Source organism: Rhinopithecus roxellana, chromosome 9, assembly GCF_007565055.1.
Source record: "Rhinopithecus roxellana isolate Shanxi Qingling chromosome 9, ASM756505v1, whole genome shotgun sequence".
Classification (NCBI taxonomy): Eukaryota; Metazoa; Chordata; class Mammalia; order Primates; family Cercopithecidae; genus Rhinopithecus; species Rhinopithecus roxellana.
The window spans coordinates 96566878-96587754 of record NC_044557.1 but is presented as its reverse complement, the minus strand read 5'-3'; the positions used below and the strand labels follow the sequence as shown (position 1 = coordinate 96587754).

The 20877-nt window shown below is 38.8% G+C and overlaps 1 protein-coding gene across 3 annotated transcripts in view; it reads right to left on the bottom strand.

Annotated features, from left to right (window-relative positions):
- The window catches only part of GSDMC (gasdermin C), an 83555-nt gene that overhangs the window by 8644 nt on the left and 54034 nt on the right, over window positions 1–20877 (bottom strand). For all 3 annotated transcript variants that reach the window (XM_010372134.2, XM_030937303.1, XM_030937304.1), the window contains 5 exons: window positions 20451–20674; window positions 19246–19429; window positions 8950–9115; window positions 5938–6043; window positions 3838–3882 (listed from right to left, as the gene is read on the bottom strand). In XM_010372134.2, the coding sequence (XP_010370436.1) occupies window positions 3838–3882; window positions 5938–6043; window positions 8950–9115; window positions 19246–19429; window positions 20451–20670 (721 nt within the window). In that variant the 5' untranslated portion in view covers window positions 20671–20674. The remainder of the gene's footprint in view (window positions 1–3837; window positions 3883–5937; window positions 6044–8949; window positions 9116–19245; window positions 19430–20450; window positions 20675–20877) is intronic.

The following is a 20877-nucleotide window of genomic DNA, read 5'->3' as shown; positions in this document are numbered from 1 at the left end:
TCAAGGAAAACATTAATAAGGAAATTGAAACATTTCTTGAAACAAATGAGAATGGAAACACAACATACGAAAAGCTGTGGGACAAAGCAAAGCAGTACAAAGAGGCTATAACTGGACAAATCAAAAAAGAAGAAAAATTTCATAAAAAACTACCTAATGATGCATCTTAAAGAACTAGGAAAGCAAGATCAAACCAAACCCAAAATTAGAAAAAAAGAAATAATAAAGATCAGAGTAGAAATAAATGAAATTAAAGTGAAGAAAACAATACAAAAGATCAATGAAACAAAAAGATAGATCAATGAAACAAAAAGTTGGTTTTTTGAAAAGATATACAAAAATTGACAAAACTTTAGCCAGACCAATAAAAAAAATGGAAAGAACGCAAATAAATAAAATCAGAGATGAAACAGGAGACACTACAACTGATACAGCAGAAATTTAAAGGATCATTAGTGGCTACTATGAGCAATCATATGCAAATAAATTGGAAAATCTAGAGAAAAAGGATACATTCCTAGACATATAAAACCTACCAAGATTAAACCATGAACAAATTAAAAACCTGAACAGATCAGTACTGAGTAATGAGATTGAAGCTGTAATAAAAAGTCTCCCAGTAAAGAAAAGCCCAGGACCTGATGGATTCACTGCTGAATTCTACCAAACATTTAAAGTGAAATATGAATACTAGTCTGACTCAAACTATTCCAAAAAATAGAAGAGAGAATACTTCAAAACTCATTCTATGAGGCCAGTATTACCCAGATACCAAAACTAAACGAAGACACATCAAAAAAAAGAAAAAGAAAAAGAAAAAAAACCCTATAGGCAATATCTCTGATAAATATTGATGCAAAAAGTTTCAACAAAATACTAGCAAACTGAATTCAATGAAACATTAACAAGGTCATTTACAGCCAGGTGTCATGGCTCACACCTGTAATCCCAGCATTTGGGGAGGCCAATGTGGGCAGATTACTTGAGCTCAGGAGTTTGAGACCAGCCTGGGCAACATGGTGAGACCATGTCTCTACAAAAAATACAAAAATTAGCCAGGCATGGTGACACAGGCCTGTAGCCCTAGCTACTTGGGGGCTGAGGTGGGAGGATCATTTGAGCATGTGAGGCAGACGTTGCAGTGAGCCATGATCATGCCACCACACTGCAGCCTGAGCAACAAAGTAAAACCCTGTCTCAAAAAAAGAAAAGAAAAGATTCATCATGAGCAAGTAAGATTTATACCAGGGATGCAAAGATGGTTCAACATACGCAAGTCAATCAATGTGATACATTATATCAACAGAATGAAGTACAAAAACCATATGATCATTTTGATTGATGCTAAAAAGCTATTTCACAAAGTTTAACATCCCTTCATGATAAAACACCCTTTAAAAACCAGGTATAGAAGAAAGATACCTCAACATGATAAAAGCCTTATATGACAGAGCCACAGCTAGTTTCATACTGAGTGGGGAAAAACTGAAAGCCTTTCCTCTTAGATCTGGAACATGACAAGGAAGTCCACATTCACTATTGCTATTTAGCATAGTGCTGGAAGTCTTAGCTGGAGCAATCAAACAAGAGAAAGAACTAAAGGGCATCCAAATTGGAAAGGAAGAAGTCAAATCATCCTTGTTCGCAGATGATATGATCTTATATTTGGAAAAACGTAAAGGCTCCACTAAAAAAACTATTAGAACTATTAGAACTTCACTAAAAAAAACTATTAGAACTAAAAAACTGTTAGAACTATTAGAAATAAAACTGTTAGAACTGTATTCCTCAGTAAAGTTGAGGAATACAAAATCAACATACAAAAATCAGTAGCATTACTATATGTCAACAGTAAACACTCTAAAAAAGAAATTTAAAAATTAATCTCACTGACAACAGGGATAAAATTAAACACCTAGGATTTAACTTAACCAAAGAAGTGAAAAGTCTCTACAATAAAAACTATAAAACATTGATGAAAGAAATTGAAGAAGACACCAAAAAAGTGAAAAGATATTCCATGTTCATGGATTGGGAGAATTACTATTGTTAAAATGTCCATACTCCCCAAAGCAATCTACAGATTCAATGCAATCCCTATCAAAACACCAATGACATTCTTCACAGTAAGAAAAAAAAAAATTCTAAAATTCATATGGAACCACAGAAGACCCAGAATAGCCAAAGCTATCCTCAGGAAAAAGAACAAAACTAGAAGAATCACATTACCTGGCTTCAAATTAAACTGCAGAGCTATAGTAACCAAAACAACATGGTACTGCCATAAAAGCAGACACAAAACCAATGGAACAAAATAGAGAACTTAGAAACAAATATATGTACCTACAGTGAACTCATCTTTGACAAAGGTGCCAAGAACATACAATGGAGAAAGGATAGTCTTTTCAATAAATGTTACTGGGAAAACTGGACATCCATATCCAGGAGAATGAAACTAGACCCCTATCTCTTACCATACACAAAAATCAAATCAAAATCATTTAAAGATTTAAATATAAGGCCTTAAACTATGAAACTACTAAAATAAAACATTAAGGAAACTCTTCAGGACAATGATCTGGGCAAAGATTTCTTGAGTAAATAACCCACAAGCACTGGCAACAAAAGCAAAAGTAGACAAATGGGATCACATCAAGTTAAAAAACTTCTTCACAGCAAAGGAAACAATTAACAAAGTGAAGACACAACCCACAGAATCGGAGAAAATATTTGCAAACTACCCACCAGAGGAGGGATTAATAACCAGAATATTTAAGAAGCTCAAATGACTCTATATAACTAAATCTAATAATCTGATTGAAAATGGGCAAAAGATGTGAGTAGACATTTCTCAAAAAAAGACATACAAATAGCAAACAGACATATAAAAATGTGCTCAACATCATTGATCATCTGAGAAATGCAAATCAAAACTACAATGAAATATCATCTCAGCCCTGTTAAAATGGCTTATATCCAAAAGACAGGCAATAACACATGCTAGGGAAGATGCAGAGAAAAGAAGACTCTCATATGCTGTTGACGGGAATGTAAATTAGCACAACCACTTTGGAGAACAGTTTGGACCTTCCTCAATAAACGAAAACTAGAGTTACCATATGATCCAGCAATCTCACTGCTGGGTATATACACCAAAAGGCAGGCAATCAGTATACCCAAGAGAGATTTAAGAACAAACAAACCATGTTTGTTGCAACACTGTTCATAATAGTCAAGATTTGGAAACAAACTAAATGTCCATCAACAGATGAATGTATAAAGAAAATATCATCCATATACACAATGGTATACTATTCATCCATAAAATAAAGAATGAGATCCTATTATTTGAAAAACATGAATGAAACTGGAGGCCATTATGTTAAGTGAAATAAGTCAGGAATAGAAAGACAAACATCTTATGTTTTCACTTGCTTGTGGGATGTAAAAATCAAAACAGTCAAACACATAGAGATAGAAGGATGCTACCTGAAACTGGGAAGGGTGGTGGGGGGCCTGGGGGAGAGGTAGGGATGGTTAATGGGCACATTTTAAAAAGCTAAAAAGAATGAATAATACCTAGCATTTGATAGCACAACAGGGTGACTACCGTCAAAATAATTTAATTGTACATTTTTAAAAAACTAAAACAGTATAACTGGATTGCTTATAACATGAAGGATAAATGCCTCAGGAGATGAATACTCCATTTTCCATGATGTGATTATTACACATTGCATGCCTGTATCAAAATATCTTGTGTACCTTATAAATATATATACCTCCTGTGCACTCACAAAAATAAAAAAAATAAAAAGACCAGGTTTTGGAACTCACCATCTTGAAAGGTTCTCTGTTCATCATCATCTGAGATGAGAATGGCTGAATGGAAAAGAACTTCCATTAGGAGAGTTGAGGTTATTCCTGCCTGAGTCTTTCCCACAGCCTCAACCTGGACCAGGGAACCCCTTGTATCAAAACCACTGGGATGCCTGTTAAATCTGACCCCCGGCCTCACTCTGTGACTTCTGAATCACTTTGAAGGGTGCCGTAGAACCTGCATTTAAATAAGCAATTTAGGTAATCATTTTGCCATCCAACATTTGGAAATTACTTTGATAGAGTAAAGGAACTCAGCTCCCTTTGACCTTCACTAGGTAGGATTGCTTCCTGCTGCCCTTTTTTTACTGACCTGCCTTACTTACCACTCTCAATCTGGCATCTTCTTGGATGATTTCACATTCCATGTAGAGAAATATGCTGAAGTCTGAAACTCACCTAACACTAAAGTGTAAGTGTACAGGGTAAAGAGCCTATGAAGAAGACAAAAAGGTTGTATAAGGGTTGAAAAGTGTGAACTGAATGAAGTTAGAGGAAAAGCTAACCTCACAGCAGTGACTGCAAGTCGTGTTCTGACTACTAGCGGAGAGAGTGGCACTCCTCTATGTCAGACGTCTCATCTGTAAAATGGAAATAAGATCTTCTCTCCCTAGCTGATGCAAGGAATGGAGATACATGTCCAGCAATGTAACTGACACCAATTCATCATCACCCTCTCCAGTTCATCAGGATCTTTCCCCTAGCCTGAGAACAGGCTCAAGTCTTCACCATCTCATAAACTCCCTTCCCAAAGCTAAGTATCCTCCTTTAGTTATCTCCTCCTCCCACCTATTGTCTCCTCACAGCCAACTTCCTTCAAGAATCATCTACACACTGATTCCTCACTTCGCCTCTTTGCATTCACACTTCAACTACTGTAGTTTATTCTCCAATGAATCTATCTGGCTTCAGTCACCAATGAATACTGACTTGATTCTATCTGGATACTACCACATCAAGTTTTGTGGGGTCTTCTTTTACCTGACCACATCATTCTTTGTTTGTTGTTGATGATGATGATATTTTGAAACTACAGCTCCTTTTCTTTTCCTTCTATGTTAAAAATCATCTTATCATTCACCATGACCTTTGGTAGTGCCACCATCTCATGGTGCCCTCCGCAGGAGTCTCTGACCTCTCCCAAGAGTGGGAATCCCATTCTCACCCCTTCTCCTCATTAGAGAGCTGCTTTGGATATGGTCAGTCTTTCCAGTAGCCAGAGTCTACTAACTGAAAGACTGGAGAGAGTTCAGCCTCATTCTGTCTATGGCCACTGATGGGAGGTAACTGACATCAGGACATTCCCTTGACCATGTTGCAGTGAGGATACTATAGGCAGTAGAGTGTGAGAGTGAGTGTGTGAGAATGAGGAGCTGAGCTCAATCTGTATTTGAATGAGCTCTAGCTGAGACTCAGCATTTGGGAAGGGAGAGAACAAGGACTCTGAGAGCCGGTTGTGTTCCCAGCACTCACCATCACACCCAGGTAGGCAACTGACACAGATGCTTCTGCCCACATGGAGTCAAAACCCAAAGTGTGTGTGGTCAGGAACTGTGCATTTTGAGGCTGATGAAGGAGGGAAAGATGTAGATAAAATTCAGGCTCATGTTCTTAGGGCATTGTGTCTGCAGTTTTGTTTGTGATTGTGATGTTGTTACCTCATAGGACCTTAATATGGGATTATGGGTAAGCTTGGGTAATTCTCTGTGACTGAAGAGTTGCTGAGGGTACTTAAGTGAATAAGGATGGTTAAGATTAGGGTTGGAATTTGCCCAGTGCTAACAACACTCCAAGATGAACAAGTTGGATTATTTTGCATGTATGAGGCTGTCTCTGTATCTCCCAGCAGCAGCATTTCAGCCAGGCCATGCTTGGAGGTACCTCTGTGTGGTAAGATGGGTGTGTGCCCTGGACAGTAAGAAATGTGCATGCTTCTTCTTGGATAGGCAGAGCAGCAAAGATTGCATATTATGGCTATTTTCCTCTCACTTCTCTCTCAGGAGAAGCAGACACCCGCCTCCACCGCCATCTGCCTTGCTGAGCTCTGCTTACTCCCACCTTTCTCCCTGATAACCAGCTGTTTTCTCTTATAAGCCATCACCATGCCCTTCTGCAGAGTCAGCACCTTCTTCTTCACTCTGAGACTCTCTCCTTGGCCTTGACCCTGGGGAGAGAAACCAGACCATACAGTATTAAATGTATGTAATTTTAAAGGTCAGATGGCTCTAGAAAGCTCATGGGGAAAACCACCAGCATTCTCTGCTCTCATCCTCCCTACTGCTGACTTGTGATTTCCAATCACTGCGCTTTCTTCCTTGTTTCATCCTGTGCTCATCTTCCCATTTCTCAATTTCATGTTGATACTGCAATGGTTTTATTTCTTTCCAGATTTAACTATTTATTCTCTTTTTGATTGTGATGAATTTGTTTTCCTTCTCTTTCCTCATTCCTTATTTCCCTTCTCCCATCTTCCTAAAATATGAACATCCCAATGTTTAAGGTAATATTCACTGTTTATACTTGGACAAAACTGCTTTTCACCACTCCCATGTTTCCTTTATCACCACATTCAGTTAATGTGATGTCCCTGTGCCTTCTCTGTTTCTTTACTCATTCTCTCCAGAGGAGATGGGGGACACATTTTTTTGAGAACTTGTACATCTAAAGACATTTTTATTGTACCTCTCACACTTGATTGATATTTTGACTGGTCATACAATTCTTGGCTGGAATTCTCTGGAATATGACTTTATTTCCCTTTTAGAAATATTCATTGTTGTCTTTTTGAGGTAAGTGTTCTGAAAATTCACTCTTATGTTTTATGGGGTGGATCTATGTTGACTCAAGAAACCATGCCTTCAGTGGACATTTTCATTCTGGAAACACATTCTTTGGGTCTCAGAACCTTCCTTGTATTTCCTCCTAAAAGATTTTCCACATTGCATTATGTCTTTGTTCTCCCCTTCTGGAACTCCTATTATTCAGGAGTAGTTAAATCTCCTTGACTGATCCTCAAGTTTTGTTTCGTTTTAATTGAGACAGTGTCTCATTCTGTCGCCCAGGCTGGAATGCAGCGGCACAATCATGGCTCACAACAGCTGCAACTTCCAGGCTCAAGCAATTCTCCCAAGTCAGCCTCCCAAGTAACTGGAACTACAGGCATGCGCCACCACGTCTGGCTAATTTTTTGTTTACATTTTATAGAGACAAGGTCTCACTATTTGCCCAGGCTGGTTTTGAGCTCCTGACCTCAACCAATCCACCTGCATGAGCCTCCCAAAGTGCTAGGATTACAGGCATGAGCCACTGTGCCTAGCCTCCAAATTTTTTTAATGAATATTCTCCTGTCTTTTTGCTTACTTTTTCCTGGAAATTTCTTTGATTTTGCTTTTTGATTCTTCTATTTAAGTAAAAGAATAATAAATTTCTACTACTCTATTTTTAATTTCTAAGAGCTATAAATACCCTTTTTACAGAGCATTATTCTTTCATGAAAATAAAATATTATCTCTTTAACGAGATCAAGTATTTCTTACCTTCCTATGTTGTTTTTGTTTCCTCTAATTTCCTAATTTCAAAGTGTTTTTGTTTTGTGTTTTAGGCTTTCCTCAAGTGTCTGTGATTTTTTTCTGTTTCGCTAACGAGTGAAGCGTGAAAGCTGCTAAGTGTGCCTAGGCAGGGCATGTTGAGGAGAGGTTTCACTTTGGGGCAACCAGGCAGGGATTAAACTATCTCTTTGGAGTCTCCAGTCATTGGGGGTTTTTTAGTTATTTCTTCTGTACTGATTAATTTTCCTAGGAAATAATTCTTCAATATTCTGCCTAGGCTGTGTGTTGTGGGGGTAGAAAGAGTAGAGACATGATGCCTGGAGCTGAATGGGGAAAGGGACTCAATGTTCCCACTCTCAATGAGGACTTGCACCTATTTCCCTTTTCCAGTATGGCTTCTCACTCCCACCCTTCACTGTAACTAGTCTCCATAAATCTAGAATCCACAGGGAATAAGTTTTCCACAAGATCTTCTGCCAGAGTGGGTGAGGGTAGGTGCCTGGCTATGCAGAGGTGGGAAGGGATTTGGGCTCTGAGTGTTCCTTATAAAGATTCCCTGGAGTGATTATTACACATTGTATGCCTGTATCAAAATATTTCATGTACCCCATAAACGTATACATCTACTATATACCCACAAACATTTTTTTAAAAATTAAAAAGATTTCCAATCAATATTCTTACTTTCAGTCCCACCTATACCCTATCTTCAGAGATAGCTAGTGCCTCCGATTCCTGAACCTTTTGGGGATCCTTGTTTCTAGACTTTCTTCCCTGCTGCAGGTGGGGGTCCACTATTCCAGCTTTCCGGGGTCTGTTACCATTTGTCTAATTTTTAGTAGTAACTCACTGGCATTGGGAAAGTTAGTATGCATATCAGGTTTCTTCTTTAGTTTCTAAAGCTCTTAAGTAAGGACAAATAACACAGACATAGTGTAAAAGCACATTATAACACACACACAAACTTTATATGTCCTTGACCCATACTTAATCTGAATATTTGATAAATGAATTTATTTATATTAAAAATATTATACTTGGTTATTGTGAATGACTCGTGTAAGTCACATGTTCTTGAAAATACTTTGATCTCACTCCTTGAAATATTTCTCATCAGGTTATCTTAGAGTTTAAAGTACTTTAACAACTGGGGTTTGGTGCTAGTGGTCCCACATCTCTTCCAGCCACAAAACTAGACTGTATATAACACAGAGGTCACACACTTGAATTCTGCAGAATTTATCATTTACCCAAAGCAAAACACAATACTAAATAATTAAATATATTTCTGATTTTGTCAATACTGCATGGCCCCGTATAGTAAAACACTATAATGGAGGATATTAGAATATACTCTCAGATCAGAAGTCAGGATACACTGACAGGTAAAAAGTGGGAAATAATGACTCCATCCTTTGTAATCCCTGGAAACAGAGTCCAGAGCCCCCTAGGAAATGGAGCTTGGCTGCCAGGATGGACTATATTTTTTGTATTTCAATCCCACTTCAGGACAACTTTATACCTTGCCATAGGTAATCCAAAAAGAAATTCTCCCTAAAATATTCACACCACTGCTATTGTACAGCACAGTATTGTTGATCAGTTCAATAGCTTCTGTCACCACATACAGGTTGTCCCCTCTCCTCCGGCACTCCTTCAGAAATGATGGCTCTGGATCCAACAGTTTCCTGGGGATTTAAGGAAGGAGGAGGAGAGTCAGAGTGGGAAAGCAATGCCTTTTCAGGTTACCCTGGGGGCCCTTCTCCTCAAGACCTGGGAGGGGTGCAATGCCTTTGGACCCTGAAAGGTGAGCCCCCAGTGGGTGTTAGGGCAGCAGAAAGTTTTATCTGACATACAGAATGGAGGAGATCCCATTGATGGTGGTTCAGGTGTGAGAGTATATGTACCATATTGTTAAAGGCATCTACATTTTGCTAAATTATACTGGTCCTGTTAAGGGGTAATTTATAGAATTTCAACAGTAAGATCTCTCAGAAGAAAAAGGGCTAGAAGCAGACAGGTCCAGATGATTGAGAACGGTCTTTAGGAAGTCCTGTTGTCAAAGCTGGGTATTCACATCGAACGTGTCCATTAGCATAATCAGGGTGGGCTGGAGAGCAGACAGATAAAGTGGCATGAAGCAGGGAAGACTCTGGATGATTTTATGACCTTTACAGATTTACTGTCCTTGGTGGGTGGATTGGTAGGGCTGACTTGATGATGTCGTTTCTGGGGATACATATGAATGATATGAAGTACTGAAGACAGATTTCACTTCTATTTCAGTTCTTTCTGAGGCTCAACTTTGATTCTACTCAAGGCACCCATGGAGTCAGTGTCCTAGATAACAGTCATATGGAATATTGAGGGATTCTTATTTGCCTTTCAGTAGAGGAGGTTACTGAGCACACAATATTAGGTTTTGTCATTGCTGTCTTCTTACCATGTCCTTAGATGCTATGTTATGTGACATCTGCTTATCTTCCAAGCTTCATGTTATATCTCCTTTATCCTGGTTGTCTAGGCTTCCAACTCACCGACCTTGCCCCTTATCCTGAAAACACCAAGCTTGGTGTTTCACCCTTCATTAGAAGGGTAAGAGTAAGAGTTTTACTTTGGCAGCATCACCCTTCCCCCAAGTGCCATCACAACATGGATGGAGTTTCCCTGGGCCCACAATCTCTTCAACGGGAAAAAAGAGAGCCAAAGTAGATATCCAGCTTCAAAAAGCATTCCAAAGCACATCCTAGGAGGTCCAGCTCTGTCCCATGTCACAGAGAACATTGAGGAAATCGGCAGGACTAGACCACCTGGGTCACCTAGAAGCAAAGAAGTGGTCAAGGCTTCAGCAATCACTGCATGGATCTTGGCAGTGACACTGCATTCCTACTAGCAGTGGCACCCAATCAGAGAGACCAGCCAGCAGCTTGCCCACCTGCAGACCCAAGCCAACCAAATTGTCTGGCCAGGAAGTATGGTAGGCAGTTTCTGTCTGGCTTGCATCCTTAGCCAGTGGTATAGCCTCACTGTGGAGGTCAGTCTCAGAGCCCAACCTAAGTTCCTTGTGAGACAGGAAAGCCGGCCAGCAATGCTGCCTAACTGTAGAGCACAGCCTCTGGCCCCAACTGACCAAGGATCCTCCACAATTCTGCCCAGCCTCAGGGCTCAGCCTAAGACTTTGCCCAAATAGGAAGGCCAGCCAGCAACCACACCTAACTGCAGAGCACAGCCTCTGCCCTGGCCTGGCCAGGAAGTCCAAACAGTGATGCTTTCCAAGTTCAGAGCCCAGCCCCAGGCCCCACTCAAGCAGGAAGTCAAGCTGGTGACTCTGCCTAACTGTGGAGCATAGTCTGTTACCCTGCCTCATGAAGGAGCCTGATCAAGAACCCAACACAGCCTTGAAGTTCTGCAACCACACCCAAATGTGGGACACAGGCTACAAACCCAGCCAATCTGGGAGTTCAGTGACCATGACTGACCATGGAGCAAAGTGAGTAGCCCTACCTGGATCAAGTTCCCAGTCAGTGACCCAGCACAAACACACAGTGCAGCCTGTGCCTCTACCCACACATGGAGCCCAGCCTGTGGCCTGCCCAACTACAAAGCACAGCCTGAGACCACCACCAATTACAAAACCTAGTCTGTGGCTCCATCTGAACATGGCATTCAGCCAGCAGCACACCCAGTCGGGGAGCACTTCATAGGCCCCCACCCAACCAGGGGCAATTTCAGAGCCCAGCCTAAAGCCCTGCCCAATTATATACCCTAAATAACAGTACCACAAGGAGCACAGGCTGCAACAACATCTGACAAGAGGTGATTGTGGGGTCCAGCCAGTGGCCCCACTTGACCACAAAGCCAGTCAAAATCCCCACCCTATGAGGGAGCCCAGCCAGTAGCCCTGCCTGAATGCAGAGCCCAGCCAACAGCTCTTCCTGATCACAGAACCCAGCCAGTGATCCAGCCCAACCATGAGCACAACCAGCAGTTCCACCTCAGAGTGTGGGCAGTGGCTGCACCAACTAGTGAGTGTGAATAGCAAGCCACACTTACTCATGAACACTAACAGCCAGTCCATCTAGAACCAAAGGCTGGACTGACTGGTGAAGGTCTATCTCTACTGATATGAACTTGTTAAGGCTAGAAGAGGTGGCTGCTGCCTCAAAAGCACAAAAAGAAATGCAAGATACAAGGATTATGAGGTATCAGGAAAACGTTATACCACTAAAGGAAACTAATAAAATGCCAATGACTGACTCTAAAGAAAGGGAGATCTATAAACAAACTGACAAAGAATTCAGAAGTTCAATGAACTACAAGAAAATACAGATAGACAATGAAACAAAATTAAGAAAACAATACACAAAATTAGTTCCACAAAGAAATAGAAACCATTAAAAAAAATCCTACAAATAAAGAATACAGTAACTAAACTGAAAAAAAAATTTAGGAAAGTTTCAACAGCAGATTCAATCAAGCAAAAGGAAGAATTAGTGGACTCAAAGACAATTTGAAAGTACCCAGTCAGAGGAATAAAAAGAAAACAGAATGCAGAGTGAAAAAATATATATGGCACTTATGGGATACCATCAAGTGAAACAAAATATAATATTCTCCAGAAACATAAGAGAGTGAGAAAGAGATAAAAAGCCTATATGTAGAAATAATGATAGCCAGGGGCAGTGGCTTACACCTATAATTCCAGCACTTTGGGAGATCAAGGTTGGAGGATCACTTGTGTCCAGGAGTTCACAACCAGCCTGAGCATAATATTAAGACCATGTCTCTCCAAAGAATAAAAATTTAAGCAAGTTGGTGGCACACACCTTGAGTAGCTAGGACTACAGGTCCTAGCTGAGGTGGGAGGATCTCTTCAGCCCAGGAGGTAGAGGCTGCAGTGAACCAGGATCATGCCATTGCACTCCAGCCTCAGTGACACAGGAAGACACTGTCACAAAAGAGAAGAGAGGAGAGGAGAGGAGCAGAGAGGAGAGTAGAGAAGAGGAGGAAACTCCCAAATTTTGAGAAAGAAGGGGGCATCAAGATTTGTGACACTAAAAATTTCCCAAATAGGTTGAACCCAAAAGGGTCTACACCAAGACACATTACAATTAAATTATCAAAAGTCAAAGATAAGAGAAAATATTGAGCATAACAAGAGAAAAGCTACTCATTACATACAGGGGAGTATCTATGAGACAATCAGCAAATTCCTTAGGAGAAACCTGGCTAGGAAAGGATGATATATTCAAGATATTGAAAGAAAAAAAAACTGCTGTCTATTCTGTTTTCTGTTGCTGTAAGAGAATATGACAGACTGGCTAAATTATATAAAACTGAAGTTTATTTGGCTCATGATTCTGGAGGCTGGGAAGCCTCAGAGCATGGCACCAGCATTTGGTGTTATGTCATCTCATAGAAGATGGTGAAAAGCAGAAGCAAACACACAAGACAAAGAGAATATAAGGGCTGAACTTCACCCTTTTGTCAAGAGCCCACTCCTGCAAAAACTACCCAACTCCCATGATAATGATATTAATCCATTCATGAGGGCAGAGCACCTTACAAGAAATGCAAAAGGGAGTTCTTCAAGTTGAAATGAAAATATGTTAATTGACAACATAAAACACATGAATGTGTAAAATTCATCAGTAAAGGAAAATATATAATCAGAGTCAGAATTCTGTAATATTCTAAATGTGGTACATAAATGATTTTCAACTCTGGTATAAAAATGTTTTAAGTATATTAAAAAAAACTCTACAATAATTTGTTTTGAGATATATAATATAAAAATATGTAAATCATAATATCAATAACCTAAAATATCATGAGGGGAAGAAGTAAAGGTATAATGCTTTTTATACAATCAAAATTAAGCTGAAGGCCAGGCATAGTGGCTCATGTCTGTAATCTCAGCATTTTAGGAGTCCAAGGCAGGCAGATTACTTGAGGCCAGGAGTTCAAGACCAGCCTGGCTAATACAGCAAAACCCTGTCTCTAATAAAAATACAAAAAATTCGCCAATTGTGGTGGCACACGCCCATAGTCCCATGTACTTGGGAGGTTGAGGCATGAGAATTGCTTAAATCTAGGCGGCAGAGGTTGCAGTTAGCTGAGATTGTGCCACTGCTTCCAGCCTGAGCAACACAGTGAGACTGTCTCAAAAATGTCCCAAATAGATTGACCCCCCAAAAAAAATTAATCCCCCAAAATTAAGTTATCAGCATAAAATAGGATATTACAACTATAAGATATTTTATGTAAGTCTCATTGTAACTACAAAGGAAAAACCTGTAGTAGATATGCAAAAGATTAAGAGAAAGGAATCAAGCATACTACCACAAAAAGTAATCAAACCACAAAGGAAGATGGCAGGTGAGAAAAAAGGAAAGAAAAAAACTATAAAAGTCATAAAACAATTAAAATGACAATAGCAAGTAGTTACCTATCAATAATTATAATAAATGTAAACAGATTAAATTTTTCAAACTAAAGACAGAGTGGATAAATATATAAGAAAGCAAGATCCAATGACTTGCTGCCTAAAAGAGATTCATGTTAGCTTTAAGGACACACAGGCTGAAAGGGAAGAGATGGAAAAAGAAATTCTAACTCAAAAGATGGCCAAAAAAGAACAAGGGTGACCATACTTACATAGACACACACACACACACACACACACACATATTATATATATATATTTATATATATACATATATGTCAGATAAAATGGATTTAAGTCAAAAACTGTAACAAGATAGAAGAATGTCATTATACAATACTACTATAAATATGCACCAAACATCAGAGCACATAAATATATAAATCAAATATTAACAAAACTAAAAGGAGAAATAAACAGCAATACAAAATTAGTAAGAGACTTTAATACCCACTCTAATGGTCACATCACCCAGAAAAAAAAAGCCAATGCAAAAATATAAGACTTGAAAAAAATATTATAAACCAAATGAACCTAACAGACATATACAGAACATTCCATCTAACAGCAGCAGAATACAAATTCTTCTCCAGAGCACATGGAACATTCTCCAAGATAGACCATATGGTAGGCCACAAAACAAGTCTTAACAAATTTAAGAAGACAGAAATTATTTCAAGTATCTTTTCCAATAACAATGGCACAAAACTAGAAATAACAAGGAATTTCAGAAAATTCACAAATATGTGGAAATTAAACTGAACAATCAGTGGGTCAAAGAAATCAAAAGGGAATTCAAAAAATATCTTAGACAAACAAAAATGAAAACACAACATACCAAAACTTATGGGATACAGCAAAAGCAGTTCTAAGAGGAAAGTTTATAAACACCCACATTAAGAAAATAGAAATAATTCAGATCAACAACCTAACTTTATACCTTAAAGAACTAGAAAAGAAGAACAGACTGGGCACAGTGGCTCACACCTGTAATCCCAGCACTTTGGGAGGCCAAGGTGGGCAGATCACGAGGTTAGGAGACCGAGACCATCCTGGCTAACACGATGAAACCCCATCTCTACTAAAAATAAAAAATAAAAAATAAAAAATTAGCCGGGTGTGGTGGTGGGTGCCTGTAGTCCCAGCTACTTGGAGGCTAAGGCAGGAAAATGGCGTGAACCCAGGAGGCGGAGCATGCAGTGAGCGAAGATCACACCATTGACCACTGCCCTCCAACCTAGGCAACAGAACAAGACTCTGTCTTAAAAAAAAAAAAAAAAAAAAAAAAAAAAAAAAAAAAATTAGAGCAGAATAAATAGAAAAACAATAGAAAAGGTAATAAAACTGAGGGATTTTTTGAAAAAAATTAAAAATTGACAAACCCTTAGCTAGACAAACCAAGAAAGAAGAACTCCAATAAATAAATTTATAGTTAAAAGGAGACATACAAATGATGCCACAGAAATAAAAAAGATCATGAGAGCCTATTATCAACAATTATATATCAACAAACTGGGGCATCTAAGAGAAATGGATAAATTCCTAGAAACATATGACATATTGAGATTGACTCATGAAGAAACAGAAAATATAAACATATCATTAACAAGTAAGGTGATTGAATCAGTAATCAAAAAGCTCCCAAAAAACATGCCCATGACCAAATGCCTTCACTGGTGAATTCTACTAGACATTTAAAGAAGATTACATCAATGCTGCTCAAACCAAAAAATTGAAGAGGAAAGAATAATTCAGATTCATTGTGCAAGGCCAGGATTACTCTAATACCAAAGCCAGATAAGGACATTACAACAAGAAAAGAAAATTACAGGCCAATATATCTGATAAACATAGATGCAAAAGTCCTTAACAAAATTTTAGCAAACCAAATTTAACAGCACATTAAAAGGATCACACACCATAATCAAGTGGAATTTATCCCTGGAATGAAAGGATGTTTCAACACATGCAAATCAATAAATACAATACAACATATTAACATAATCAAGGACAAAAACCATATGATCATCTCAGTAGATGTAGAAAAAGCATTTGATGAAATTTATCATCCTGTCATGATAAAAACTCTCAGCAAATTAGATATAGAAGAAATGTACTTTAACATAATGAAGGCTATGCATGGTCATAATAAAGTCCACAGCTAACATTATGCTCAGTGTTGAAAAGCTTTTCCTTTAAAATAAGGAACAAAACAAGAATGTCCACCCTCACCACTTCTCTTCAGTATGGCACTGGAAATGCTAGCCAGTGAAATTAGGGAAAAATAAATAAATAAAAGGCACCTAAATAGGAAAGAAAGAAGTAAAATTGTCTCTGTTCACAGATGATATTATCTTATACATTGAAAATCCTAAAAACTTCATTTTAACAATATTAGAACTAATAAATAAATGCAGTCAAGTTGCGGGATACAAAATCAACATTAAAAATCAGTTGTATTTCTATAAATTAACAATGAACTATCTTTAAAAATCAATTTATAGGCTGGACATGGTGGCTGTCGCCTGTAATCCCAGCTCTTTGGGGGGCTGAGGCAGGTGGATCACCTGAGGTCAGGAGTTCGAGACCAGCCTGGCCAACATGGCAAAACCCCATCTCTACTGAAAATACAAAACATTAGCTGGGTATTGTGGCAGGCACCTGTAATCGCAGCTACTTGGGAGGCTGAGGCAGGAGAATTGCTTGAACCCGGGAGGCAGAGGTTGCAGTGAGTCAAGATCATGCCATTTCACTCCAGCCTGGGTGACAGAGTGAGACTCTGTCTAAAAAAAAAAAAAATCCATTTATAATAGAATCAAAAATAATAAAATACTTGTGAATACATTTCACCAAGGAGGCGAAAGGTCTATATACTGAAAACTACAAAATTGATTAAAGAAGACAAAAATAAACAGCAAAATTTTTGTGCTCATGGATAAGAAGAATTCATATTATTAAGATGTCATACTAATCAAAGCAATTTATAGATTCAATGCAATTCTTATCAAAATACTAACGACAATCTTCACAGAAATAGAAAAAATAATCCTAAAACTCTTATGGAAAGACCCAGAATAGCTAAAGCAATCTCAAGAGAAAACAAAGCTAGACACCCCATACTTCCTGATTTCAAAGTGTATTACAAAGCTACAGAAGTTAAAACTTACGGCACTTGCATAAAAACAGACATATAAACTAGTGGAATCAAGTAGAGGGCCAAGAAATAAACTCATATGTATATGATCAATTAATATTTGACAAGCATGACAAGAATAGACAGTGGAATAAAGGATAGTGTCTTCGTCCGGGCACGGTGGCTCAAGCCTGTAATCCCAGCACTTTGGGAGGCCGAGACGGGCAGATCACGAGGTCAGGAGATCAAGACCATCCTGGCTAACACAGTGAAACCCCGTCTCTACTAAAAATTACAAAAAAACTAGCCGGGCAAGGTGGTGGGCGCCTGTAGTCCCAGCTACTCGGGAGGCTGAGGCAGGAGAATGGCGTGAACCCAGGAGGCGGAGTTTGCAGTGAGCTGAGATCCGGCCACTGCACTCCAGCCTGGGCGACAGAGCAAGACTCCGTCTCAAAAAAAAAAAAAAAAAAAAGGATAGTGTCTTCAAAAAATGGTGTTGAAAAAACTGGATATTCACATGCAAAAGACTGAAACTGGGTCCTTACCTTATACACAAAGATCAACTCCAAGTAGATTAGAAACTTAAATATACGATACAGAACCTTAAAACATTTTTAGAAGAAAATACAGGGGGAAAGGTCCTCAAGATTGGTTATGGCAACAATTTGTTTGATATGACACCAAAAGCACCAGCAGCTAAAAAAAGAAAAGTGGTATTCAGCAAACTAAAAAGCTTCTGCACAGCAAAGGAAACAATCAATAGGGTGAAAATGCAACCTAGAGAATGATCAAAAATATTTGCAAACCTGATAATGGGTTAATATCTAAAATATATAAAGAATTCATATAGCTAAATTGCAAAAACAAAAACAAAAATCTTGATTTAAAAAATGGACAAAGGACCTAAATAGATATTTTCTCCAAAAAAAGACATACAAATAACCTAACAGGCACATGAAATGGTGCTCAAAATTACTTATCAGGGACATTCAAATCAAAACCACAATGAGACAAAACTTCGCATCTGTTAGGATGGCTTTTAACAAAAAGATAAGTGTTGGCAAAGATGTGAATTAAAGGAAATCCTTGTATGCTATTAGTTGGAATGTAATTGATATAGCCATATGGAAAACAGTATGTTGGTTCTTCAAAAAACTAAAACTAGAACTGCCATATGATCCAGCAATCCCATTTCTGGGTATACAGCCAATGAAAACTAAATCAGTAGTTCAAAGACATATCTGCACTTCTATGTTCATTGCAGCATTATTCACAAAAACCAAGACACCAAAACAACCTAAGTGCCTGTCAGCAGATGAATGGAAAAAGAAATCATGGTATGTGTGTACAGTGGAATATTATTCAGCCATAAAAAAGGAAGAAACCCTGCTATTTGCAACAACATGGATAAACCTTGATGGCTTTATGCTAAATAAAAATCAAACAGAGAAATACAAATACTGTATAATCTCACATATATGTGGAACCTGTAAAAGTCAAACTTATAGAAACAAAATATAATGGTGGTTAGCCGGGGTTAGGAAGTCAGGGAAATGGGGGGACATTCGTCAAAGGGAACACAGAGTAACAATACTGTATTGTATATTTGAAATTTGCTGAGAGTAGATATTAAATGTTCTCACCACAAAAAAAAAAAAAAAAAACGATAACTAGGTGAAGTAATAAATATGTTAACTGCCTTTATTGTGGTCTTTTCACAATATATACATACATCAAATCATCACATTGTACACCTTAAATTCACACAATTTTATTTGTCAACTATATCTCAATAGAGCTGAAAAAAATAAAAATAAATCCCAAGACAGTAATGTACATGTTATTTAAATACACAGTTTTAGAGTCTTTGTCTCACTTAAATTAATACTTTGTTAATTTATTTTTTATTGCTTATTTTCTTACTCCCTGCCCATCCCTTGTCTCCACTAAATGTAAGCTGCTTTATGACAGGTACTTACATCTGTCTTGTTTTCATTCTATCCCCAATGAATAACAACACAGTAGTGGGTAGTTACTGCTCTAATAAGTACTTGTTAGGTAACTAATAGCATTACTTGAGTAAAGGAAGGTATGAATACTTAAAAAGAGTAGCAAAATCTGGGATGTCATCATCTTGATTTTCATTCCTGCAACAAGACTTGCTAGATGTATTTTTGTGTTCAAGGATAGCACCCCCTGGGATACTGATGATCCATCCCCTTCCTCTCCCATGGCCTCACCTTTTTTGAAAGTCTTCCAGGTTTGGAGATGGGATGGTAACAATTTGAAACTCAAGGGAGCATCCATGGTCCACAGAGGTCTCCCCTGACACACTCACTTCTACACCAACATTCACACTCACATCAGCCTTATGCTTCTGGATCACAATGTCACTGAAGTGGAACGGTCCTGTCACAACAGTTTCTGGGAAAGAAAAGATGACCATAGGTTTAGCCAAGAATTCATTCAAGAATTCAAAGGTTTAGCCAAGAACAGCTGGCGAGCAGAATGAAATCACAAAGACCTATTTTGCCCCAACCCTCCCACTCATTTAAAACTCTGTTGAAAACTAACTAATCAACTGAACGTAAATTACTACAGACAGAAAATGTTTAAATGTTTAAAGGGGCACTGTGTGACAGAGATAAAATCTTCACCCTGAGAAATAGTGGTGTCAAATGTACAGTGTCCAGAAGACCCCTGGGTCCAGAAGACCCCTGGGATCATCCTTCCAGGCACACTGTCTCCTCTGCAGCAGGCACAGCACCCAGCCACAGAGGGCAGCACACAGGGGCCGAAAATGTTTGGGATGTGGAGCCAGACAGACCTGGGTTTGGATCGCAGTTCTATCAGTTCCCAGGGACGTAACTGTTTTTTGTTTGGTGGTGGTTGTTGTTTTGAGACAGAGTCTCACTCTGTCAACCAGGCTGGAGTGCATTGGTGCAGTCTCAGCTCACTGCAACCTCCACCTTCTGGGCTCAAGCAATTATTGAGTCTCAGCCTCCCGAGTATATGAGAGTACAAGAGTGCACCACCCTGTCTGGGTTTCGGCATGTTGACCAGACTGATCTCGAACTCCTGGCCTCAAGTGATCTGCCCGCCTCAGTCTCCCAAAGTGCTGGGATTATAGGCATGAGCCACAGTGCCCAGCCCCCAGGTACATAACTTTGAACAGACAATTGTATAACCTTCTATTTACTCTTATGTAAAATGGGGATAATATCCTCATGAGCCTGATGCAAATATTAAATGACCTAATGAATGCCTACATCCAGATAATTAGTAGGATTCTCAATTTGTCTTTGTTTCTTGCCCCTTGTCTACAGGCAAGGCTAGTCCTGAAAGTTCCTTTCTAGGTGCTGAGTTATTTTTGGATGCTGGGCCATCTTTTTCTGACCACCCATGTTTTTCACCCCTCACCTCCTAGGCCTCTGGCTGACAATACCTGGGACTGAAGAACTTGGCTCCAGGATATCATTGAGGGAGAATTCAACTGGAATATAGTCAGATTGTCCCCAAATAGATGAACGAGAATCCTTCTTCTTTCGTAATATAACAAACTGACGTAATTTGGTGGCACTCAGTAGGTATTTGACAGGTGTCAGGTCTTTGCTTCCAATCTCTTTGATCAAATTTTTGCTAATGCGTTCAAACATGGAGGGCATGTTGCTAGGAGGAGATGAAAGGAGAGCATCAGTTGGGAAAGGAAGAAAATGGTTAAACTCTCACCAATTATTGATATTTCCCCTAAAGGAAAAGATCTACATACGAGATTAGCAGGTCTTAACTTAAAATAGTGACTAGATTATAACTTTCTCAACTTTGAGTTCATTTTTTTGTTGTTTTTGAGACAGGGTCTTGCCATGTTGCCC